The sequence below is a fragment of the Dreissena polymorpha genome, chromosome 5 (genome assembly GCF_020536995.1).
Source record: "Dreissena polymorpha isolate Duluth1 chromosome 5, UMN_Dpol_1.0, whole genome shotgun sequence".
NCBI classification, from domain to species: Eukaryota; Metazoa; Mollusca; class Bivalvia; order Myida; family Dreissenidae; genus Dreissena; species Dreissena polymorpha.
The window spans coordinates 29,816,794-29,844,086 of NC_068359.1; the positions used below are offsets into that span (position 1 = coordinate 29,816,794).

The window sequence follows — 27,293 nt, forward strand, 5'->3', positions numbered from 1 at the left end:
TGTGCAAATATAGCCACATGTTCTGGTTTCCAGCGGAAAGATGGGAAACTCGCAAAATGCATGTTAGCAAGCAATCGGCTATTTAGTTGAAGTTGATCTGGGTCATTGTTACCATGATGTAGTTAATATGTTTTAATTGATTTATTTATAATTTGAACTCTTTGTACCGTTTGTTTCATCGTTAAGGTATTTGTTTTCAATCACATCTCCAAAATAAAGAATAATGAGCTGGGCCAAGCTATTTTTTCGTTATTGTTTTCATACTATACACAATTTCCTGCTCAAATAAGGCTATTCAATTACAGAAATCGAATTTCTTTGTAACGTATCCTCTTTATGTGCAAATGCTCCTATGACCGAATCTACCGAAACTGATCGAAAACAGGGGCCCGTCTTATCAAACATCGTGCGACATTCTCTCCTTACGATGCAATTTTCGAAGCGCTATATATACGTAACCGTCACATTTATAGTTACTCGTGTTGGACATTTCCAATCATTTCCAAAGACGCTGTCAAATACCCATTATATTTGAAACATACAGATCATAATCGCTTATATTTTTAAATTAAAAAAAAAATAATCGTAAGTTAACAATGTCGTACCATCTTTGATAAGACGGACCCCTGAACCTGAAAGACCTAAACAAGTTTGAAGTCGACACCAACATTGAAAATTGGTCGGGTTAGTGGAAACTTATAACGAATTTTGATTTTTTTCGCGACTTCTAGGCTGCTAGCTCAGCTGATGCAATTCAGTGACATCAATTATCAATTGTTGTTTATTTATTCATGAGTTGTTATTTCTATCGATGTGATCATCATTCAGATTCTAACAAATCATGTTATGGAAATATAATGTTTAAACTAGGTTGAAACATGCTTTAATAATTGTGTGTTGATTATATATGGAGCTTAGCGTAGCTCCAAGCGCAATATCAATTGCTGAGCAGAACACATTTGGTTTGTAGATGGGAATAATTTATTTTACGATCTAATGCACCGGTAGAAAGCAATTATTTACAAATATAAATGAGACACATTTGTTTGATTTAACGCTAATACTGTTCTACATCGTCAATATTTGTTTGAAAACTAAGCAGCGATTTTGTGGGCGAGTCATTTGGTACGGAGATGGTTTTACAAACTCGCCTCAGTGGAATACACAGTCTAGATTCTTTTCCTTTGAAGCCATTCTGGGTGCGTACTCTCTTTATAAGTGTCACTAGACACACGACGGTCATCAACAAACCGAACACCATAAAACCACCGGCCAGCAACTTCTCTCTCCAGTCGTCCACATGTAGGAAATGCAATTTTAAAGATGTTGAAAACACTTTGCAATCGCCTTTATGGAGCTGTTGTTCGTAGACGTATAAAATGCAAATCTCATAGCGAGTATTTTCATTCAGATTTGTTGCAGTGTAATTGTTGTATTGAGTTCCCAATTTTATGATTTTGTACCATTTGTCTGGCATATTTATCTCAAGATCGCCCACGACTGCCTCTTTATATTGAAGCTGGAAGTATGAAAAATTAGAGTCCTGACCGGTACCATTCCACTGCACTGTGACTGTGTCCCATGATGCAGCCACTATCACAAGGTCTATGGATGCATTACGCACGGTAACACGCGTTGAGCTTAGGTCGTAACCCACCGAGTTTCTAGCTTCATAGCTGTTTGTCTCACTGTGCACGGTAACATGCGTTGAGCTTAGGTAGTAACCCACCGAGTTTCTAGCTTCATAGCTGTTTGTCTCACTGTGCACGGTAATGCGCGTGGAGCTTAGGTCGTAACCCACCGAGTTCCTGGCCTCACAGCTGTATGTCCCACTGTCGGCTTCAGTCATAGACCTTACACCGAGTGATGTATTGCTGTTCAATATCTCTGCACGATCTTGTACGGCCTTAACATCGGGTAGTATCCAGCGTATCGTAGGCTCTGGAACGCCATATGCATGGCATTGAAGACGAAGGTCCTCGCCTAATTTGAGATCATAGCTCTCTCCAAACGACGGTAACGTAGTTGGGGCACACACGCGCGCAATGTCAGCCTCTTTTACTTCTTTGAGCGATTTTCCTGAAACGTTCAGGGGATAAGCGCATTTGATTGCTTCAGGATGATAGAACTTTGTCCGATTGCTCTGTATGTCCTCACGTATCCATAGAACATTGCAGTCGCATCGCATTGGGTTGTGATACATATGTATTTCCTGTAAACTTGGCACATTGTCGATTATATTCACAGATAATTGTGTCAATTTATTGTTATGCACGTATAACGATTTTAAAACCGGAACCTGTTGAAACGCATTTTGATGTATTAAAAACAAATTTGTGTTGTCATGCATTTCAACACTAAGTAAGGCTGACATGTTGACAAAGGCAAATGCTTCAACAATAACTAGTCGTGGCATAAAACTGATTTCTAAAGACGCTATACTCATATTACTGAAATCTCCAGCATTTAGCTTTGCAATCATGTTTCCATTTATTCCCAGTTTCTTGAGTCTAGTCATGGACTGTAATTGTTTGGATGGGACGCTGTGTAGCACATTATAACTGATGTCTAATATTAATAAATTCTCAAAGTTTATAAAAATGTCCGCTGATAATGATTTCAACTTATTGTTAGAGAGATTTAGATGATTAAGTTTCGCCAGAGACACAAAAGCTTTCTCGTCTATCGAATTTATATTATTATAAGACAAGTCCAATGCGCTTAGTTCATGAAGCGACCTAAATAGAGACGACGATATTACTGTTAGATAATTTTGTGACAAATTCACTACTTTTAGCTTGGTCGTTTTTTTAAAGGCTTCATCAGCCACGACAGAGATATTGTTATTGCTAAGATCCAGTGTCTGCAAATTATCATTGGCAATGCTGCCATTGATAAGTGTCAGTTTGTTGTTTCGAAGACTTAAAAATGTCATTTTTGTGTAAACATAGATCCCTCTTATGTGTTCCATATTAACTATTGAACAATTCGACAAGTCCAAGTATAAAATATCAGCTCCTGACGGCATACCGCTTGAGAAACTGTTTTCACGAATAATTTGTCCCGTGAATATCGCGGCCTCGATTTTGTCTGGAAGGGTGGCGGGAAAATTTTTAAAATTTGCACCAGAGCAGTCCATAGTAGAAAGCATGATTGATTGTGGCAACACCATTTCCGCGCACAATATATGTTTTCTTTCGCAATTGCAACCTTCCATACAAGCAAAACTATTTTCAATCTGTTTAATAGTGGTGTCGTTTTCCAAAACGTTAGCTCCGCGAGTATAATTTTCTGAGTTAATTGAGGAGCACAAACTAATCAATGTGAGCCATATTTTGAAATCCAGAAACTCCATGTTTCCTGCATGTTATTTCCGTACAATGTTGTTAGCGTATATCCGTTCCAACGTAGTGCAAAACCTCTCGGATATCCAGCGCGGTAATTATAACCAGGTAACTCCACTCGTCTTTACAGATGATTCTGTTGCTGGAAATGATAATTGGACTGATAATTCGGTCTGATCCATGATGTTAACAGAACACCAATAGCGTAGTTTTCGTAAACTGATACATCAATCCATGAAACAAAGGAAACATTTTTTGAAGCAAGATATTATTCCAACTGGTTATTATTTTGTCGATAAATTCAGCCATTTGAAATGTAGAACATATACAAAAAAACAAAATTTTCAATTCTGAGTTGCAATTAGTCTTATCAATAATATATAGAAAATCAATGCTGATTGATTAATTGAAATTACGTTCAACGCAAGTGATAACCGTTTGATCAAGTTTGATAACTTGATAGCACTGATAAGATATTCGTTAAAAAACCCACAATGATACTTTAACCTTCATAAAGGTATTAGTAAAAGATCTAGTTTAATTTTTAAATATATAGTACTTACATTTCGGGTTTGATAAAGTTCCTCTTGATAGTTATATTATAACACAACACATTGCATTGCTTTCGTATAATGATTGGCAAACTCTAAAACAAAACATCGTTGGTGTAACTATTTGGCTCGCAGTGATATATGCACGGGCTGGTTAAACCCGCTGCTATGAATCGGCCAGGAATATCTGCTACCACATATCGGATACTCCTGGATTCACTAATTGCTTGTAAAAGATTACGTAACACGTGAGGATTGTTTAAATACAGCACAAGTAAAGTTGGAGTGCAATTCGTTAACAATACCGTTAGTAAACTGCCGTGATTAATGATGAACTCGCTGGCTGTTTGCGTGTTTGTGTCTGTTAATATAGGGAATGCGATTGCAAGAGAAGCATGCACGATTAGGTCTGTAGAACACACTTATAATCCCTCCCCATGGGGTAATACGGTATGTTTACATTAAAATTGTTAGGAACTAAATTGTTGGACCTGCCAATTTAAGATAAACAACAGAGGGGGGAAGTTCGGATGGTGAACGAACTTTTTTGAGTATGATAGCCTAAAAAAATGTTATCGACAAAAATATAAGAGAAATCATATTTCGACATTAACTAGATGAACTTCGTTTATTTTTTTACAGTGATATTTGTGAGAACCAAAGTTTTTTTTTCCAGAACTTTCATTGAAGGTTAAGAGTCTTGAGGTATGGTTGCTAGGTTGCAATCATGGATATACAAGCTTTATTATTGTCTCATTCGTATACATACATATATGACTAAGCATACACATATACACATATATTCAAATATTCACATAAAAAAATTCATACGGCCATTCTTCTGAAGAATTTTTAGAGACATACCTATTCAAGATTACATTACTTCAAGACTATTACATATTTACACAAAGTATCAAAAGTGAGGTGACCATCGCTAATCGTTAATTAAAACCTGCTATAAGACTGACGAATTTGTAAAATACTGAGTGTTGTAAATCTGCGTGAAAACTAAAATCTGGATCCTATGACAAGACGAAAAGTACTTGAGCTATGTTGATGAAACTCTGTAAGTGAACTGAGGGCCGTATGTAGGGCCATATGCATATGTTCGTTATTTTATTTTTGAATAGTCCAAAATTGTGTTTGCTTTGGTTACAGAAGTTATCAAAAACCAAAATCTGGATCCTTTCAGAACTATACAGTACTTAAAGCGGGTATATACAATTTTGTCAAATATTTATGAATTTATATAAACTGTGTAAAAAACTTATTATATATATAATTCCATATAAATTAAAATAAAAGTTAAGGAGAACATGTGTCGAAAAATGCGAAATAAGCCAGATATTTAATTCTGAAATTGAAAACGGCTGTACAGCCGAATTCGCCAGCATGTATACCATACATGTACGATTTGAATCTAAACTTAGGTTAACGGTTTATTTGAATTCCTGCAACGATATCTATTCATACGACACACGAACACTATCTCCGATCCTAATACAAAGACGAATGCTTCGGTTATTGTAAGAAAATACGTACGTCACTATCGGCTCGGGGCGCTAATTTGTCTTTGCTGCATTTTATGAAATTCGGCTTTAATGCATAATTTTTCTTGCCTATTTTGTGTTATTGTAACATATTTTATCAATATATTACAATTAAACACATATAAAAAATCGTATATACCCGCTTTAAGCAAGGATAACAAAAGCTCTTGTTCATTATATCTTCTTGTATTTAGAAACGTGGAATAGTTTAATATAATGTATTATTATGCCCCCCCCCCCCCTTCGAAGAAGAGGGGGTTTATTGCTTTGCACATTTCGGTCGGTCCGTCGGTCGGTCGGTCCGTCCACCAGATCGCAGGTCACAGTGACTCGAAACACGTAGGCCTAGGATCACGAAACTTCATAAGTACATTGATCATGACTGGCAGATGACCCCTATTGATTTTCAGGTCACTAGGTCAAAGGTCAAGGTCACAGTGACTCGAAATAGTAAAATGGTTTCCGGATGATAACTCAAGAATGCTTAGGCCTAGGATCATGAAACTTCATAAGTACATTGATCATGACTGGCAGATGACCCTTATTGATTTTCAGGTCACTAGGTCAAAGGTCAAGGTCACAGTGACTCGATATAGTATAATGGTTTCCGGATGATAACTCACGAATGCTTACGCCTAGGATCATGAAGCTTCCTAGGTACATTGATCATCACTGGCAGATGACCCCTATTGATTTTCAGGTCACAAGGTCAAATGTCAAGGTCACTGACTCGAAACAGTAAAATGGTTTGCAGATGATAACTCAAGAATGCTTACGCCTAGGATCATGAAACTTCATAGGAACATTGATCATGACTTGCAGATGACCCCTATCGATTTTCAGGTGACTAGGGCAAAGGTCAAGGTCACAGTGACAAAAAACGTATTCACACAATGGCTGCCACTACAACTGACAGCCCATATGGGGGGCATGCATGTTTTACAAACAGCCCTTGCTTTCATTAAGCGATGAGGACTCATTTATAATGCGTTAAGCAACATTGAAATTATGTATTTTATTATATGATAATATGTATTTGTTCATGGATTAAGTAACCCTGAAAACTATTCTATGTTTTATTATATTTATACCCCCACTAAACGAAGTTTAGGGGGTATATAAGAGTGAGCTTGTCTGTCGGTCTGTCTGTCGGTCGGTCTGTCTGTCGGTCGGTCTGTCGGTCGGTCGGTCCGTGTCCGCTCTACAATTCAAGTAGTTTTCATCCGATCTTCACCAAACTTGGTCAGAAGTTGTATCTAGATGATGTCTAGGCCAAGTTCGAACATGGGCATTGCCGGGTCAAAAACTAGGTCACAGGGTCACTTAGTGCGTTTTAGACATTCAGCATGTTGTCCGCTCTCTAATTCAAGTAGTTTTCATCCGATTTTCACCAAATTTGGTCAGAAGTTGTATCTAGATGATGTTTAGGCCAAGTTCGAACATGGGCCTTGCAGGGTCAAAAACTAGGTCAAAGGGTCACTTAGTGCGTTTTAAACATTCAGAATGATGTCCGCTCTCTAATAAAAGTAGTTTTAATCAGAGCTTCACCAAATTTGGTCAGAAGTTGTATCTAGATGATTTTTAGGCCAAGTTCGAACATGAATCATGGCAGGTCAAAAACTAGGTCACGGGGTCACTTAGTGCGTTTTAAACATTGAGCATGGTGTCCGTTCTGTAATTCAAGTAGTTAGCATCCGATCTTCACCAAACTTGGTCAGAAGTTGTATCTAGATGATGTCTAGGTCAAGTTCGAATATGGGTCATGCCGGGTCAAAAACTAGGTCACTGGGTCATTTAGTACGTTTTACACATACAGCATGGTATCTGCTCTCTAATTCAAGAAGTTTTCATCCGATCTTCACCACACTAGGTCAGAAGTTGTATCTAGATGATGTGTAGGTCAAGTTCGAACATGGGCCATGCAGGGTCAAAAACCAGGTCACGGGTCACTTAGTGCGTTTTAAACATGAGCATGGTGTCCGCTGTTTTTTGTGAAGACAACATGCAAAATATTCTGTGTCAATGCGGCATGTGGGGGTATTCGTCACGTCTGTGACAACGCTCTTGTTATTAAAGGAAATAGAAGCGTATTCGTGTCGTAGCGTAGTTAATCAAATACTAACTTAATCGTATACAAATATGATGCACATTGTGGCTTTTTAAAAACGAACGAACATAAGACTGAAACAAGATGTTTTTAAAGATATCTGCTGACGTAGGTTGTTCTGACAAAAATTGTAAGTTTTTAATGCCGATGTATGACGTGTTGGACTCACATGTTTGCGTAGAGAACTGCCGAAAGAAGTACCGCCATATCTCTATACATATAATGTCTTGATAGGCTATCGGAAAAATACATTGTTCGTTTTATTATTTAAGAGTTTTCTATAGGTAACCTACAACTTTAAAATATCTCCCCTTTTTAGTTTTGTTGATCTCTCCTCTTTTTAGTTTTGTCTCTAAAATGGCATAAACGTAAATACAGAACGTCGTTTCGCATACCAAAATTTACCGGGCATTTAAGTGAATGCTCGTACGGTCTTTTTCTAAAATTGATTTATATTTTTAGTTATATTAAACAATATTAAAATGTTTTGATTTTTCAACAGCATTAGTTTCTCCACAAGTGAAATAATGCTATTTGAGGGATGTAAGTTGGAGGGATTGAAGTTGCTAGCGACTTATTCTAATTACGTTTCAACTCTCCTAATCAACGGTTTTATTGTCGCTTTATCGCCTTTCTCGAACTAGATTTACTTGTTCATACTTCGAGCGCAGACAGTCGTGTTAATATTTAATTTTTAGAACTAACAACTGCCTCTATTCTCAGGGAAAAGCCTCGCTTAATAGCTAATAAAGAGACCCCGCTGTGTTAGTAGTTTCATGTGCCAAGATGTTTTAGAGTACGATTGTTCAATTAGGTCGATCGCAATGGTATCGTGTGTATGTGTTTAACCCATTTAAGCCTAGTGGACTCTCCCATCCTTCTAAATTGGATCAATTATTGGAATATTTCTTATAGAAATTCCTTTAAGCAAACAGCGCAGACCCTGATGAGACGCCGCATCATGCGGCGTCTTATCTGGGTCTACGCTGTTTGCCAAGGCTTTTTTTCTAGACGCTAGGCATACATGTGTTTAATGTTCAATATCCTCTAAACAATATCTAAGTTTAGGAGGAAAGTGTCTTACCTGATTAGCTTTTGTGAACTACACAGGCTAACCAGGAACGACACTTATACAAGTTTATAAGTTTTTGTAGAGAACTTTTTTTCGTGTCAGTTTTTTCTCCAGTGAAAGAAAATTGCGTTCAAATATGCCATCACCATGAAGTGTAGATATGCAAGACATTATTTTCATACACATTGTTCCACACAGTCCACACAGTCCATACAGTCACCACAGTCCACACAGTCCACACAGTCATACAGTCCACACAGTCATACAGTCCACACAGTCATACAGTCCACACAGTCCACACAGTCATACAGTCCACACAGTCATACAGTCCACACAGTCTACACAGTCCACGCAGTCCACGCAGTCCACACAGTCCATACAGTCCACACAGTCCACACAGTCATACAGTCCACACAGTCATACAGTCCACACAGTCATACAGGCCACACAGTCCACACAGTCATGAGCTTTTGAACACTGCTGATTAAGCGGTTCTGGGAGTTGGTCATGTTTGTTGCAGTTTTTTTATATTAATATATTTCTTGATAAATTTGCATATTTATTGTAATAATATTTTTCTAATTGACGTTTGTTGATTGTAAAAAATAAAATTGATATAAGTGTAAACTTTTAAATTCATAACTTTACCGGGTTAATTGCATGGGCGTTTGCTTGTTGAGGAAATTTTTCAAAAAAAAAATAAAATAATAATTATAATACTTATTTGCTGATTTAGGAGTATAAATTTTGATTATTAATTAGTGTTACCTTGAGTAATGAAAGCATACGTAGTTCACGTACTTTGGCCGTGTATTTGAGGGAAACAGTCCGATCATTTGATAGTTCAACAGCATGTTATTCGTACTGTATGCCACAAAAAATAAGAAACTAAAACCACCATAGTTTCTAACAGACAGTTTCTAACAATAATGGTAAAAAATTGCCTTCTTCTACAATACTGTAGTTATATTTTAACATCTTTCGCGTACATGATTTTTGTTGAGAGTTACTGGTTTTGTGAAAGTGTTCATGCACGTTGCCTTACTTGCCGTACTGGGTTATCTCTTCCATCGTTGAGAAATGGATTTGGCCTATGATATACCTGTAAACTGAATCAATGGCTTTATTTGCTCTCCGTTTTATGTTTCGATTAAGATTGCATCGGGGCATTAACAGAGAAACCATCAGATGTCCTCGTAAACCTTCCCGTATCTGTCCGGATTTAATAAATGCTTAATTCATCAAAATCCTTAGTGATACCCGTAACTTGGGCAGACTAAATCTATAGGAAAGACATAGATTACAGCAAATAAAGTGTTTTTATTTTTACCACTTTCAAGTACATAGTATATAATAACAATCAATTGTAATGCACTTAAATGACCAGAGAAGCCATTTGTTTTCTTACTTTTACTTACAAACAAGTTACTTACAGTAATAGATTATTAAACATGTTATTTTGTATTAAATGCTTTTTGTGGTATAATCAACTTGCAAACAATGACATTGCATGATGTAGGTATAATCTATGTATTTTCAAATAAAGTAAGCATTTTTGTAGTTTTATTAAGTTTGACTTCAGTGTACAATATTGGGTTACGCAAATTACCCTTTAAAAGGACTGAAGTACCCTTCAAAATGAGTTGCTCACAAATGTTGGCCTTTTTTGAAGTGTGTAATAATACTGCAAGATTTTAACCAGAGCAATTAAGAGCATCATTTTAGTGGCAAGAATATTATTTAATAAAGGAAAAAGGTTTGTTGTCAGCGGGGCTCGAACCTGTTTCCAATTGATTAAAAGAATAATATTTGAACTGCTTTAAACCAATTGACCAACAGGGCTGTTATAAACTTCATGCATTCTTACTTTATTTTATTTATTCATGTGTTGTGACACAAATTTTACGAAAGTAAAATGTCGCTACCTCATCGAAATGTCATGTACTTATTTGAAACCGGGCCAAAAAGTTGGAGAATTGCCAGTCCGGCAATTTGCGCGGTCCGATTTAATTCTCAACTTTCGGTCAACCGTTTGGTTTAATGTTTTTTGCAAACGGTAACGTTCTTAAAACATGATTGGTCCATCATGTCAGCTAGAATGGTATTTCATTACTTTTAACTGTTCACTTACACTCGTTTTTATGTCTGAACAATTTCAGAGCCCCATATGATCCAAGATGTACAATTATCAAACGTATTGTAGCCATAGAAGGGGACACTGTTTGGTAAGTCTAAGATAATAAAGCATTATCTGATAATTTTTGACAATGACGCACGTAGTTACTTTCCGTCGACATATTTTCAGTTATTATTGCAATTAGTAATATATGATAATTGTTTTAAACCGAAAAAGCTGACAAAATTGAACACCATTTTATTTGATTTTGAACTTTCCTGTCTGTAAAATATACTTATATTTTATTACTTTAAGTGATTTTGTTAAACATTAATTTCGTAGAAAGTTTAGGTGTTTAATTACTACGCTATTTTGGCTTTGACGTTACTTTTTGATTTTATGAAGTCAATAAGACACAACAGAACACCCATCTGATTTTTTATTAGCTCGGCTGTTTTCGGAGAAAACCCGAGGTATTGTCATAGCCAGCTCGTCGTGTTGTGTCGTGTCGAGTCCGTCGTATTGTCCGCCGTCCGCGTCGTGCTAAAACCTTAACATTTTGTTAAGGTTTTGAACATTTGCTCTAAAATCAAAGTGCTTCCACCTACAACCTTGAAACTTCATATGTAGCCGCACCTTGATGAGTTCTACACGCCACACCCATATTTGGGTCACTAGGTCAAAGGTCAAGGTCACTGTGACCTCTTAAAAAATGTATCTGACAAGCTTTCATTTTTTTTAAAATGCACCCGCAGCCGAGCGTGGCACCCGTTATGCGGTGCTCGTGTTTTTATTCTTCTGATTCTTAAATTTGCTATCATACGTTTTGATTTGGGCAAATATAGACGAGTTAACGCGTGACGTCACACGCACCTGCAAAGTTTAGACTCCGCCCACTGGTTGGCAAAAAGAGGTGGAATTCTTATAAGCGCATATAGAAAAGGTTGACATTATCATCGTTTTTATTGATACTCATGAACTGTATCAAATGTAATTTTACTATTTATGTCTGAATAAAACATAAGCATGCGTGGAAATTCATTTTTGGAACGATTATATTGTTGTTATTATTTGTGTTTACTAAAAACGAGCTATGGAGTGGAACGTACACTATCTACGAGCTCGTTATGTGGTTACCACAAAAATCTCTACTAAACGCATCTTCACGTCCATTTTAGATACAAAATTTCAAAAATGGAAATTCTTTTAGAATAAATTAAATTTAATGAAAAAACACAAATAAGGATGAAAACAAACATCAAATAGATCGCTTTTTGTGCGCAACATATAGTAACTGATTTTAATCTTAATATATCTGTACAGACTTACCTTGTTACACAACAAATAAATTAATAAATCTCATTGTTTTATTTAATTGTGCACACCAATTTTGAAACTATTATCTCGTTATGATCGGAGACTGCCCAGACAATTACACAGAAAACATGCCGGTGTCATAAACATAGTGACCAATACTTTAATTGGGTCCCTGCATAGACCACATGTGGCAGACTTTATGATACCTCCATGCCATCTCTTGGCATATTGAGCAGTCATATTGAGCAAGCCAAATATTAAAGCCAAAATACGTAACATTTGCTTTAGTAAATAATTTAACATATTAAAAAAAGAAGATATTTGTCTGAAACGGATTAACAAGAACATGCGTATTTATATGTAAGCCAGTTTAATCATAATAATACAGTGCTTTATAACTTTAAATTTAAAATATTGTTCAATGTTACTGCTACACAATTGATGTATTTACCGCGGGTACCGGCAAATGTAAACTCGTCAATTTAGTGTAAAGATTGTACGTTCTTGCATTGCACGTAACACCATCATGAAACCAAGCAATCACAATGGATAAACCATATTTGTGTAAAATAAATTAAATTAATATATATATTTATCATAAAATGCTAGATTGTTAAATGTATCACTCCTTATTACTTGTTAAGAGATTTCAATATACATGCAAAGACAGTTCAATTTGCACAAGATGCAGGTTTTATTTTCATTTGTATATTAAAATTTATTAATATTGTAATTCAATGGAAACGAAACGAAAATTCATTCTATGGAAAAGAAAATTACCACAACATGTAACGATTGTAATGTATTCCGTTTTTAATGGCTTTGTTTTATAATTGATCAAATGCGCCTCTTATAATACACTTTCGATCGCTGATGAGCAATAACAATATCCATACCGTTTATAGTTACAATCAAATTAATATATGTTTTATAAGTTTTTAAATATCATTTTTTAAAGTCTTACTATAAAAAAGAATACGGCTAATTTATTGTTTTGTTGTGTGGTATTGTCAGTATTTAGTCTTCCGACCACGTTTACTCTGATGCTAATAACAAATTTGTATTTTTATAAAGAGGAAATTATACATATGATGATACATTTATTTATTGGTACTAAATATGATATATTTGCACTATTGTATAAGAGTTGTAATGTTTATTTCGGATTTTTTATCGTTTAATTGACTAAACAAAAGCCCTTTATACATGTTTTACGTTACTGTAACCAGTGTTTTTGCCAACCAGTCAGTGCGCATGCGCGAAAAATCCCGAATGTAAACAATAACAATTAACTCGTCTATTAGTTTTAAAGAGCGTGTGTTGTGAAGTTTCTTCGCTATTTTGTGTAACAACATCTGCTTAAGGTTGCAGTATCAATAACTACACTAGTTTAAAGTGATAGTTAGAGGGACCCTACATTTTGAAATATGCTTTGACTTTTCCTCTGTCGCCCACAGCTTGTGTTATTGAAATTGAATTTTTAATAGATGTTTGTATTGATCTGACATTTTGCTTAATGTGCATTTGTTAACGTTGGTATTTTTAGCTCACCTTATTGCTCAGGTGAGCTTTTGTGACCGATCTTTGTCCGTCGTCTGTCCGTCCGTCCGTCCACATTTGTTCGTAAGCAATCTAGAGGCCACATTTATTGTCCGATCTTCATTAAACTTGGTCAGAAGCTTCGTCCCAATGAAATCTCGGTCGAGTTCGAAACTGGGTCGTGCCGTGTCAAAAACTAGGTTACTAGGTCCAAAAAAAGAAAAAACTTGTAAACACTATTGAAGTCACATTTCATGCCCAATCTTCATGTATCTTTGTCAAAATGTTTGTCTTAATGATATGTTGGTTGAGTTGAAAAGTGGTTCCGGTCCGTTGAAAAACATGGCCGCCAGTGGGCGGGGCAGTTTTCCTTGTTTGGCTATAGAGAAACCTTGTAAACACTCTAGAAGTCACAATGTTTGCCCTATCATCATGAAAGATGGTCAAAACATTGGTTTTATTGATATCTCGGACGAGTTCGAAAATGGTCCAGATCGGTGAAAAAACATGGCCGCCAGTGGGTGGGGCATTTTTTTTTATATGTATATAGTGAAAACATGTAAACACTGTAGAAGTCACATTTTTGGCCCAATTTTCATGAAAGTTGGTCAGAACACATTTGTTTCCTTGATATGAGAGTTGAGTTCGAAAATGGTTCCGGTTCGTTGAAAAACATGGCTGACAGGGGAACGGGGCAGTTTTCTTTATTTATATATATAGTAAAACGGCTTGTAAACAATCACGAATTAAGGTCATGTAGCATGCGAGACAACTCTTATAAATATTGCATTTAAGGTTACAGTAGTTACTCCCCTTTGACTATAAATGTTTTCATAATAATAGAGTGTATTTTCTAGTGGCCACATTTCTTTTCCGATCTTCATGAAACTTGGTCAGAAGCTTTGTCCCAATGATATCTCGGTCGAGTTGAAACTGGGTCATGCCGGGTCAAAACCTAGGTCACTAGGTCAAAAAAAAAGAAAAAAACTTGTAAACACTGTAGAAGTTACATTTCATGTCCAATCTTCATGTAACTTTGTGAAAATGTTTGTCTAAATGATACGTTGGTTGAGTTAAAAAGTGGTTCCGGTCCGTTGAAAACATGGCCGCCAGTGGACGGGGCAGTTTTCCTTATTTGGCTATAGAGAAACCTTTTAAACACTTTAGAAGTCACAATTTTTGCCCAATCATCATGAAAGTTTGTCAAAACATTGGTTTTATTGATATCTTGGACGAGTTCGATAATGGTCCAGATCGGTGCAAAAACATGGCCGCCAGTGGGCGGGGCATTTTTCTCTATATGTTTATAGTGTAAACATGTGAACACTCTAGAGGTCACAATCTTTGCCCAATTTTGATTAAATTTGATCGGAACATTTGTTTCTTTGATATGAGAGTTGAATTCGAAAATGGTTCCGGTCAGTTGAATATCCTGGCTGCCGGGGAGATGGGAGTTTCCTTATATTTATCATAGTAAAACAAGCTTGTGAACACTCAAGAAGTCACATTTTTCGCCCAATCATCATGAGACTTGGTGAAAAGATTGGTTTTATATATATCTCAGATGAGTTCGCAAATGGTCCCGATCGGTCACAAAACATGGCTGCCAGGGGGGGGGGGGGAGTTTTCCTTATGTGACTAGAAGAAACCTTGTGATCGAACATTATAGAAGTCACATTGTTTGCCTAATCATTGTGAAACTTAGTCAATACATTGGTTTTATTGATTTCTGTGACAAGTTGGAAAATGATTCAGATCGGTGAAATACACTTTTTAGCTCACCTGATTGCTCAGGTGAGGTTTAAGGATTGGTCTTTGTTCGCCGTCCGCCCATCCACATTTGGTTTGTTAACACTCTAGCATTCACATTTCTCAAGCATTCTTTATCAAAGTTGCTGAAAGATCTTAGTCAAGTTTGATAATGGGCAAAATCACATAATTAATGCCATAATTATTGCCCTTAGATTGTCCAAATTTTCATTATATTATACAAAATCCTTGTAAACACTCTAGAGGTCACAATTTTGTTTCAGATTTTATGAATCTTGGTCATAATATTTATTTTTGTAAGCAAAGTTTGATGTTTGGTAAGGGTGGTCAACTCAAAATATAGGTCACCAGGTCAAATCTTACAAAAACAAAAACACTCCATACGCAAGAGTTTTGGTTCAATAATGATGAAACTTGACCAGGATGTTTGTCTGGACAATATCTGGGTCAAGTTTGACGTTTGGTAAAGATTGAATGAACCGACTCCTCTCAGGTGAGCGAACTAGGGCCTCTTGACCCTCTTGTTTTGCTTATAGTACCAGATGCATTTCGTGGACTGTTGGTACCGAATGCTATTTCGTTTACCGTTTGAATGCTATTTTCCAGCCCCAACAGAAGGACAGAAGAGTGCATACGTATTCCCGCTGGACACTGTTGGTTGGAGGGGGATAATGTCACTATGAGCAAAGACAGCAACTCTTTTGGACCTGTACGTAACAGTTTAGAACCGCGTTTTTTAAATAGCCCTCAATCTAATTGATTATAGTCACACATAAAATGCGTATACTCGTTTAACATTTTTTAGCTCACCTGATTGCTCAGGTGAGCTTTTGGGATCGGTCTTTGTCCGTCGTACGTCCGTCCGTCGTCCGTCCGTCCGTCCGTCCACATTTGGTTGTAAACACTCTAGAGGCCACATTTCTTCTGCGATCTTCACCAAACTTGGTCAGAAGATTTGTCCCAATGATATCTCAATCAACTTCAAAACTGGGTCATGCTGGGTCAAAAACTAGGTCACTAGGTAAAAAAAAAAAAACCTTATAAACACGGTAGAAGTCACATTTCATGCCCAAATTTCATGTTACTTTGTCAAAATGTTTGTATTAATAAAATGTTGGTTGAGTTAAAAGGTGGTTCCGGTACATTTAAAAGCATGGCCGCCAGTGGACGGGGCAGTGTTCCTTATTTGGCTATAGAGAAACATTGTGAACACTGTAGAAGTCACAATTTTTGCCCAATCATCATGAAACTTGGTCAAAACAAGTTTGATATCTCGGACGAGTTCGAAAATGGTCCAGACTGGTGAAAAAACATGGCCACCAAGGGGCGGGGCAGTTTTCGCTATATGTATATAGTGAAGACGTGTCAATACTCTAGAAGTCACATTTTTGGTCCAATCTTTATGAAATTTGGTCAGAACATTTGTTTCCTAGATACGTGAGTTAAGTTCAAAAATGGTTCTGGTCCCTTGAAAAACATGGCTGCCAGTGGGACGGGGCAGTTTTCCTTATATTTATATTATAAGTAAAAAGGGCTTGTGAACAGTCAATAAGTCTCATTTTTTGCCCAATCATCATGAAACTTGTTCAAAACATTGGTTTTATTGATATCTCGGACAAGTTTGAAAATGGTCCAGATCGGTGAAAAAACGGCCGCCAGTGGTTGGGGCTGTTTTCTCTATATGTATATAGTGAAAACATGTGAACACTCTAGAAGTCACATTTTGGCCAAATTTTCATGAAATTTGATCAAAACATTTGGTTACTAGATACGAAAGTTGAGTTCGAAAATGGTTCCGGTCCCTTGAAAAACATGGCTGCCAGGGGGGGGGGGGGGGCATTTTTCTTACATTTAAATTGTAAAAAAGCTTGTGAACACTTGAAGTCACATTTTGTTGCCCAATCATCATGAAACATGGTGAAAAGATTGGTTTTATTTATATCTCACATATGTTTAAAAATGGTCCCGATCGATCAAAAAACATGGCCGCGGGGGGGCAGTTTTCCTTATATGACTTTAGAGAAAGCTTGTGAACACTCTAGAAGTAATATTTTTTGCTTAATCATCGTGAACTTTATTCAATACATTGGTTTTATTGATATCTCGGATAAGTTGGAAAATGGCTCAGATCGGTGAAAAAAAACAACACTTTTAGCTCACCTGATTGCTCAGATGAGGTTTAAGAGTTGGTCTTTGTCCGCCGTCCGTCTGTCCACATTTGGGTTGTAAACACTCTAGCATTCACATTTCTCAAGCATTCTTTATCAAAGTTGTTGAGAAGCTATATGGCCACAACATCTCAGATAAGTTTGATAATGAGCAATATCGCATAATAAATGACAAAATTATTGCCCTTACATTGTCAAAATTTTCATTATATTATACAAAATCCTTGAAAACACTCTAGAGGTCACAATTTTGTTTCAGATTTTATGAATCTAAGTCATAATATTTATTTTTGTAAGCAAAGTTAGATGGTTGGTCATGAAGGGTCAAAATATAGGTCACCAGGTCAAATCTTACAAAAACCTCGTAAACACTCCATACGCCAGAGTTTTGGCTCAATAAAGATGAAACTTGACTAGGATGTTTGTCTGGACAATATCTAGGTCAAGTTTGACGTTTGGTAAAGATTGAATGAACCGACTCCTCTCAGGTGAGCAAACTAGGACCATTTTGGCCCTCTTGTTTATTTATTTGAAAACAATTGACTTTTATACGTCCTGTTGATTTGAACAACCGAATAGTTATGTTTTTACAAGTAGCTTAATTATTATGACCGACTTTTTCATTTATTATGCTCCCCCAAAATTTATTTTGGGGGGAGCATATAGTCGCCGCTTCGTCTGTCCGTGTGTCCGTCCGTGTGTCCGTCCGTCCGTGCACAATTTGTCCGGGCTATTTCTCAGTAACTAATGACCGGAATTCAATGAAAATTTATGGGAAGCTTCACTATCAAGCGGAGATGTGCATATTATCAGCGGGTTCTGGTGGGATGATTTTTCACAGAGTTATGGCCCTTTGAAATGTTCCATTAACTGTACATATAGTGCAATTCTTGTCCGGGCTTTTTCTCAGCAACTAAAGACCGGAATTCAATGAAACTTTATGGGAAGCTTTACTACCAAGAGGCGATGTGCATATTATCAGCGGGTTCTGGTCGGATGATTTTTCACAGAGTTATGGCCCTTTGAAATTGTCCATTAACTGTACATATAGTGCAATTCTTGTCCGGGCTATTTCTCATCAACTAATGACCGGAATTCAATGAAACTTTATGTGAAGCTTTACTACCAAAAGGAGATGTGCATATTATCAGCGGGTTCTGGCCGGATGATTTTTCACAGAGTTATGGCCCTTTGAAATTTTCCATTAACTGTACATATAGTGCAATTCTTGTCCGGGCTATTTTTTAGCAACTTATGACCGGAATTCAATGAAACTTTATGGGAAGCTTCACTACCAAGAGGAGATGTGCATATTATCAGCGGGTTCTGGTCGGATAATTTTTCACAGAGTTATGGCCCTTTAAAAATTTTTCTATAAAAAAATTCTTGTCCCCCCAACTACTGTGCCCTCAAGACGTTTCCTTTTATCTGAATATATAGTGCAATATTGTGACAAAAACCACCTTTGGGGAGCATCATCCGTCTCTGACGGTTTCTTGTTTCATTTGTAAGTACCATAATCTTTGGATCACATCTTTTACTAACTTAACTGCATGCATTTTTATTTTCTATCTAACTTTTAATGTATATGCTGTTACTTATAAAGAAAATATAATCGCCTTGCAGTTACGATGAAATAAGGAGTATATTTGGTAATGGTACATTTTATGGTTCAGGTTAGCGTCGGGCTGATAGAGGCAAAAGCGACATATATTGTTTGGCCTCCACAAAGATGGAGGGCACTGAATGGATATTTCAACATACCTGACAGAGTTGTTATCAGTGGTCAATTGCAGCAATCACATAGTGTTTGATACATAGCACGCGCGAGCAGATGCGGACTTTATTTCAATCAGTATACTGGAATTTCTGTAATCTTCCAATACTTCGTTTGTCGTGTGTTAGATTTGTTAGTATTGTACATATGCTAGTTAAGGCGCGGAATTTCAACAGCTATTAAGTATTAACGATGAACTTATGTGTTACATGGCACACTGTTTTGCAAGCAGACACCATATGTTGATCTCTTCACATGGCGCCCAACAACAGATATATAGAAGAAAACTGAAAATACACGACTTTGCGACGATGATATTTGAAGCATGGGCGGAAGCGCAGTGATTTTTATCTACACTCGGAACAACTGCTCTGGGTCGGGTTCGTACAGTGTCGAAGAACCGTATACATAATGACCTCCTGAAAATTGCTGGCATCATTACCATTATTATAGAAAACAATACCGTTTATGTATGTTTTGCCAACCTGTGCAATAAACATTTGTGCCTTTTTGTGTCTATACGAAAAAAGATTGCCAATTCCGAAAAGGTTTATAATGTACATGAAACGGCAAAAAGCGTAATTTAAACACAGTATGTTATTGCATAGCGTTAGGAGAAGATATCATAACCCATTTATGCCAGGTGGACTCTCACATCCTTCTAAATTGGAAAAATTTATTTCCAAAATTAGGGATGTCTAGTATATTTATTTCTATGTTTAGAATATTTTTACAGAAATTCCTTTAAGCAAACAGCGCAGACCCTGATGAGACGCCGCATCATGCGGCGTCTCATCTGGGTCTACGCTGTTTGCCAAGGCTTTTTTTTCGAGACGTTAGGCATAAATGGGTTAATGTACGTAGGATCGCAGATCAACACGTATACGTTGACGCTCATCACGATGATTGTTGTCAATGTCGAAACAATTGTACGAATGGACGATGCCACGACGCATAGACCCATAATTCTTGCTTACTTCCCTCCTCTTATATTGGTCAAAATATATAATACTTGAGTTATTATACTACTTTTTTTTCAATTATTTTTATGTTTGTACGAGTTATACAAGGTGAACATACGTATGCCATCAGCTCACGTGTGCACCTCTTCCTCATGGTAAGCTTTTGTGATTGCCCTTTTCGTCGCTTGTCGAGCATCGTCAACATGGGCCTTGTTAATACTCTAGAGGCCACATTCTTTGTCCAATCTTCATGAAACTTGGTCACATTATTTGTCTTTTTGACCTCTGGGCCGAATTCGACGCTGGATTTCATATATATATATATATATATATATATATATATATATATATATATATATATATATATATGTAGAAACCATCGTGGCTATCGTGAAACATTGTGTATACCAGCGTTCACTCACAAATGATAAATCTGTATAAAACTTGCCCAGATATGTTTTCTTAAATATGTTTCCTTATGATATGGCAGAGTTTGAAGATGGTTTGGTCCATTGAAACACATGTCCACCAGTTTTTGAGGGACATTTTTCTTACTGTCTTGAAGCCACCCTCTCCTTTAAACACACAGCAACAATTTTATATTATTTATATATATACATTTAAGATGACAGAGATAACAAAGTTATTCTTATATCAACTACATGTTGTTTGTAATTGCAGAAAATTAAAAAACAGGTATGTTAATGTTTTTTTGCGGAATATATTTGTTTGTGCGTGACAGTATTTACTTTTGAAAACGATTGATGGATGTATTCAAGTGAAGTTATTTAAGAATAAATTGTGTAATATACTATGTATTGTCTTGAAACATGTCCGTGTATTTATAGTGTTTGTCTAGCTGTGTTTCTTCGTCGCCGTAGTTAGAAATGACCATTTTGTACTTTAAATTGCATTTTGACCTCAAAGAACAATAAGAGTACGATATTAAGTATTGCTTGAAAGCGTTTCCAGTAATGCATGTTTTATTATGGATAAATACCAACATAGCAAACAATGAAACTCCAGAAACTATCTTCGATGAATTCTTGTTTGTATCTACTATGACAAACTATAATCACAACTGGGATCAACAGTCACAGAATGGCTTAATCAATTGACATAAGACTGTATGAATCTGAATTGTTTGAATAAGATGTTCTTAGCAGTATTTTATAATGTTCATCATGGTCGTATTTTTTACTTCCTGAAACATTGCATGCCACTTGTACAATCCGATTTTACTATTGTCATTTAACATCAAACACGATATGGAATCCTGATACCGTCGGATGTATCTGACATGTGATTGTCTATTTCTAAAATTATAATTTGTTTGTACAAATATGTTTTTGCACGCATTGCTCCCTTATGATTATGCAGGAGCAACCATTTGATGGTTGTCTTATATACGAAAAACGAAGGTTTGCAAAGGCAGTTTTAAAGGTTTCAAAACATCGTAGGAGAGTATAATTTAAATGTGAATACCCCCACCCCCTCAAAAAGCCCTCAAAAACAACAACATAAAAAACAACGACAGATTATAATCAGCTAGATCACGATACGCGACTTTGAAACGCTTACATGTGCATTTTGGATGGGTACATAACCCAGCAAAATGAGGGACGGTTGTATGTGATCTGGAATTACTCCTGGCGGTGTCTCCAGCGTACACAGAAACCAGGCCTAGAGTTGTTCTCTTATCATAGTAGGGCGTTAATAAATGCGGAATATTACGCTAGTCAATTGTTCCAAGTGTTTGTATTAGTCGAGTGGCTTGTGTGATGACGTTCTCACGAGAGGCGGAGCCTCGAGTGTGATACGAAATAGCGCAAGCCACGAGACTGATACAAACACTTGTAACAATTGACTTACGTAATATTCATTTTATTATATACAACTTTGAATCATTTAAGTTAAAAAAATAATAAGTTTAAGCGTTCACAATTAAACACGAATGCTCTTATAATTTTCTGCATTCAAAGTGACGTCATTAAAAGTAGTATGGCTAGTATGGTAATACGGAATTGGAAAACTAGCGAGAAGCATAATACGAGAATTATTTTTGTGCAGTTATATTTTACCGATTGATACAACTTGTAATTTTTGGGAACATAAAGCAGGTATATAATAAACTTTATTTACTATATGAATACAGGGCCTTCCTGTCCGAAACACGTATTTGTCATTTTTAGCTCATCTATTTTTTGAAAAAAAATTATGAGCTATTGTCATCACCTTGGCGTCGGCGTCGGCGTTGGCGTTGGCGTCGGCGTCCGGTTAAGTTTTGCGTTTAGGTCCACTTTTCTCAGAAAGTATCAATGCTATTGCATTCAAACTTGGTACACTTACTTACTATCATGAGGGGACTGGGCAGGCAAAGTTAGATAACTCTGGCATGCATTTTGACAGAATTATGTGCCCTTTTTATACTTAGAAAATTGACAATTTTGGTTAAGTTTTGTGTTTAGGTCCATATTATTCCTTAAGCATCAAAGCTATTGCTTTCATACTTGCAACACTTACTAACTATCATAAGGGGACTGTGCAGGCAAAGTAATGTAACTCTGACTGGCATTTTGACAGAATTATGTGCCCTTTTTATACTTAGAAAATTGAAAATTTGATTTAGTTTTGTGTTTAGGTCCACTTTATTCCTACAGTATCAAAGCTATTGCTTTCATACTTGCAAGATTTATGAACTATCATAAGGGGACGGTGCAGGCAAAGTTATGTAACTCTGACTGGCATTTGGACGGAATTATGGGCCCTTTATACTTAGAAAATAGAAAATTTGGTTAAGATTTATGTTTTGGTCCACTTTACCCCTAAAGTATCATAGATATTGCTTTCATACTTGGAACACTCACAAACTATCATAAGGGTACAGTAAAAGGACAAGTTGCATAACTCTGGTTGTCATTGTTACGGAATTATGGCCCTTTTTTGACTTAGTAACTTTTAATATATGGTTAAATTTTGTGTTTCGATCCACTCGAAGTATCAAGGCTATTGCTTTCAAACTTCAAATACTTACATGCTATCATGAGGTTACTGTACCTGGCAACTTGAATTTTACTTTGACCTTTGAATGACCTTGACTCTCAAGGTCAAATGATTAAATTTTGCTAAAATTGCCATAACTTCTTTATTTATGATTAGATTTGATTGATACTTTGATGAAACTACTCTTACCTGACATACCACAATAGACTTCACCCAAACCATTCCCCGTGCCCTCCCCCCCCCCCTCCCCCCTTCCCCCCCCTAATTTTTTTTTTTTTTTTTTTTTTTTTAAGATCATCTCACAAATGACCACCACACCCTCACACTATACCACCACCCCACCCCCCCACCCCACCCCCCCCCCCAATTTTTTTTTTTGATTTTTTTTTTTTTTTTTTTTTTTTTTTAAGATCATCTCACAAATTATCACCACACCCTCACACTATACCCCCCCCCCTCATTTTTTTTTTAAAACAGTTATGTTTGAAATACCCTCCAACCATCGCACCCAAAACCCCCCCCCCCCCATTTTTTTTTTTTTTCGCTTTTTTGGAAGATAATGTAATAAATGTCCACAACCCCACACTATACACCCCTCTTCACTCCACTCCTCCCTCCTTTGTGATTGAAAATGAGAGTCCCTTCACCTTTAAAAAGAAAATAGATGAGCGGTCTGCACCCGCAAGGCGGTGCTCTTGTTGTCTAAACGATGGTCTACCATGCCAGACATGTTAAATCTTTCCTGGATACTTAAAAAAGTGTGTATTGTTTTTCAAACTTGGTACTGCTTTTCTTGTTGAAAATATAGTTTAGAACGTTTGGGCGCAAATGTACATTCTATCCCACGGGGCTCATCTTTATTTTTTTCTACAACTACATGCCTCATGCTGGTCTTAATGAGGCTACGAAGACCCATAGCTCGAGAATCAGTCAATGTTTTGGCTGTCTTCACATTAATGGTGGGTTCCCACTGCCGATCCGATCAACTCGATCATCCCGATAACCGAAATTTCCCGACAAAGCTCGACTAAAAAAGGTACACACGACTTCTTCTCGACCTCTTGTCGATAACACACGACACCAACACGACTCATTCACGACGTCCACTCAACCATCTTTCCGATTTCCGCTCGATCATCTCGACCTATACGCGAGCCCTATACGATCTCGGCTCGACCAAGTGAACCTCAGCTCGATCGCCACCAGATCTTTACACGACCAGATCGTGATGGTCGTACTTCAGGCGTACGAAGCGATCTAAATAAACTCGGGTAGAGGTCGAGCGGATCGGGTACAGAGCTCGTGTATGGTCGAATACCAATAGGGAAGTGATCGTGTACGGTCGAGTAGCCGTCAGGTAGCAGTCTAATAAATCTGTACATCAAATCGAATAGAGGTCGAGTGGATCGTTTTGCGATCTAAAATAACTCTTGTAGAGGTCGAGCGGATCGGGTACAGATCGTGTAAAAGATGTAACTTCGATCGCCACACGATTGCTTCACGATAAACTCGACTTATACACGACCACTTCCCGAGCGCTTCTCGATCCATTTCCTACTCGACCGCTACTCGATATTTTTTGGCATGTCAAAAAATATCGGGTAAGAAGCCCGACCAATGCCGACCTATCCGACCGCCCCCGACCACTCATGCCGACCGAATCAGACCAGTACCCGACCGCTTGTTCGGGCTTGATCGAGTTGATCTGATCGGCAGTGGGAACCCAGCTTAAGCAGAAGGAAGAGAGACAATAATATTTAACATTTATCAAATACGACTCCGGCTATTTGTCCACATTTTATTGATATACATGTATTCAAGAAATAACGTTCTTTAAGTCAGTATTTTTCTGATCATATCCTTTAACTACGATTAAACTATTATCAACTGCGATCGACTTCTCATCGGTTCATTCAACATGCCTTCAGACAATTATTTAATTGACCCCTTGGCTAAAGTAAAAGGTTAAGCTGATAGTAGTAATTGGAACCTAGGATCTTCAAATATGGTACATTGGTTAATGAGTGATAGTTACATGCAGTGCAAAAATTCAACATAAGTAAATGCAAACGACAGAGAACAAAAATTTATAAGAATACAAGTATTTTTTATATATCAATACATTCTTATAAATATAATGGAGAAAGTAAGAAGAATGTGTAGCGTGAGAAGTCCTTTTACCTTAACTTAAATGGTTTCTAATTTGCTAAATTTCTGGAGCTTCGAGGGGGGGGGGGCTTCGCCTACCATGCCCCCACCTGGGCTATGCCCTGCACCCGAAGGGGGCATAGCGCCCGCCCCCCCACCCCCCTGCTGGACCCCTAGCAAAATGTTCCGTTTTTTAAACATCTTCAACTTTCATCCATGCAAGTGTAATTTGTATATATCAAGCAGAGAAATCTCAATTTCAACGGACATTGAAATATTCATTGTTAATGTTTACATTTAGGCAATTTCATTATATAATATAATATGCTTCGTTGGGTCACGGCATATCTTAAGAATGACCTTATCTTAAAAAAACTATTCCAATATAAAACACATGGATGTTTGACAAATATTACGTATGCAGTGTGTGCTATATAATCTCCCGAATCCCCATTAACTACTATAGAAAAAATATGACTGTACGTTGTTTATAGTCCCGCTTCCGTAGTGGATAACAACGGTTGGTATGTCGGGGTAATAAGCCACGGTTTGCTCCCTTTTTTAATCAGATTGGGCACGTAACTATTGTAAAAAGAAATATATTATATATTAATATTATATGTCTATCTGTGAAATGCATATTTTAGCAAAATACTACTTCGGATTACTAAAGGGCCGATCGACTACATCCATGTACTGTTATGTGTTATCTTGACTACATCCGTGTGCTGTTTGTGTTTTCTTGACTACAGTCATGTGCTGTTTGTGTTATCTTGACTTCATCCATGTGTTTTAGCGCACCTGAGCACAACGTGCTCATGGTGAGCTTTTGTGATCGCCTTTTGTCCGTCGTGCGTCGTCCGTTGTCCGTCGTGCGGCGTCAACATTTGCCTTGTTAACTCTCTAGAGGCCACATTTATTGTCCAATCTTCATGAAATTAAGTCAGAAGGTTGGTCTCAATAATATCTTGGATGAGTTCGAAAATGGGTACATTTGCTTGAAAAACATGGCTGCCAAGGGGCGGGGCATTTTTCCTTATATGGCTATATATGGCTATAGTAAAATCTTGTTAACACTCTAGAGGCCACATTTATTGTCTGATCTTCATGAAACTTGGTCAGAATATTAATCCCAATAATATCTTGGACGAGTTCGAAAATGATGCCGGTTGGTTGAAAAACATGGCCGCCAGGGGGCGGGGCATTTTTCCTTATATGGCTATAGTAAAACCTTGTTAACACTCTAGAGGCCACATTTGTTTTCCAATCTTCATGAAAATTGCTCAGAATATTCGTCCAAATGATATCTTGGATGAGTTCAAAAATGGTAACCTTTGCTTCAAAAACATGGCTGCCAAGGGGCGGGGCATTTTTCCTTATATGGCTATAGTAAAATCTTGTTAACACTCTAGAGGCCACATGTATTGTCCTATCTTCATGAAACTTGGTCAGAAGATTCATCCCAATAATATCTTGGATGAGTTCGAAAATGATGCAGGTTGGTTTAAAAACATGGCTGCCAGGGCGTGGGACATTTTTCCTTATATGGCTATTGTAAAACCCTGTTAACACTCTAGAGGCCACATTTATTTTTCGATCTTCATGAAACTTGGTCAGAAGATTTGTCTCAATGATATCTTGAATGAGTTTGAAAATGGTAACCTTTGTTTGAAAAACATGGCTGCCAAGGGGCGGGGCATTTTTCCTTATATGGCTATAGTAAAATCTTGTTAACACTCTCAAGGCCACATTAATTGTCCAATCTTCATGCAACTTGGTAAAAAGATTTATCCCAATAATATCTTGGATGAGGTAAAAAATGATGCCCTTTGGTTGAAAACATGGCCGCCAGGGGGCGGGGCATTTTTC

The 27,293-nt window shown here is 37.1% G+C and overlaps 2 protein-coding genes across 3 annotated transcripts in view; one reads left to right on the forward strand and one right to left on the reverse strand.

Moving 5' to 3' along the window:
- The window catches only part of LOC127882335 (mitochondrial inner membrane protease subunit 2-like), a 38,325-nt gene extending 17,238 nt beyond the window's left edge, over positions 1-21,087 (forward strand). For both annotated transcript variants that reach the window (XM_052430904.1, XM_052430905.1), the window contains exons 4-6: positions 10,784-10,849; positions 15,973-16,075; positions 19,211-21,087. In XM_052430904.1, the coding sequence (XP_052286864.1) occupies positions 10,784-10,849; positions 15,973-16,075; positions 19,211-19,348 (307 nt within the window). In that variant the 3' untranslated portion in view covers positions 19,349-21,087. The remainder of the gene's footprint in view (positions 1-10,783; positions 10,850-15,972; positions 16,076-19,210) is intronic.
- Positions 913-4,222, reverse strand: LOC127882334 (leucine-rich repeat neuronal protein 3-like). The gene is made up of 2 exons (XM_052430903.1): positions 3,908-4,222; positions 913-3,486 (listed from the first exon to the last, which is right to left on the reverse strand). Exon 2 carries the CDS (start codon positions 3,353-3,355, stop codon positions 1,058-1,060), a length of 2,298 nt encoding a protein of 765 aa, XP_052286863.1. The 5' UTR covers positions 3,356-3,486; positions 3,908-4,222; the 3' UTR covers positions 913-1,057.
- Positions 21,088-27,293: the final 6,206 nt, after the last annotated feature.

What these genes read in the sequence shown, in the direction of transcription:
- LOC127882334 (XM_052430903.1), bottom strand. Translation starts at nt 3,355, where the DNA reads ATGGAGTTTCTGGATTTCAAAATATGGCTCACATTGATTAGTTTGTGC.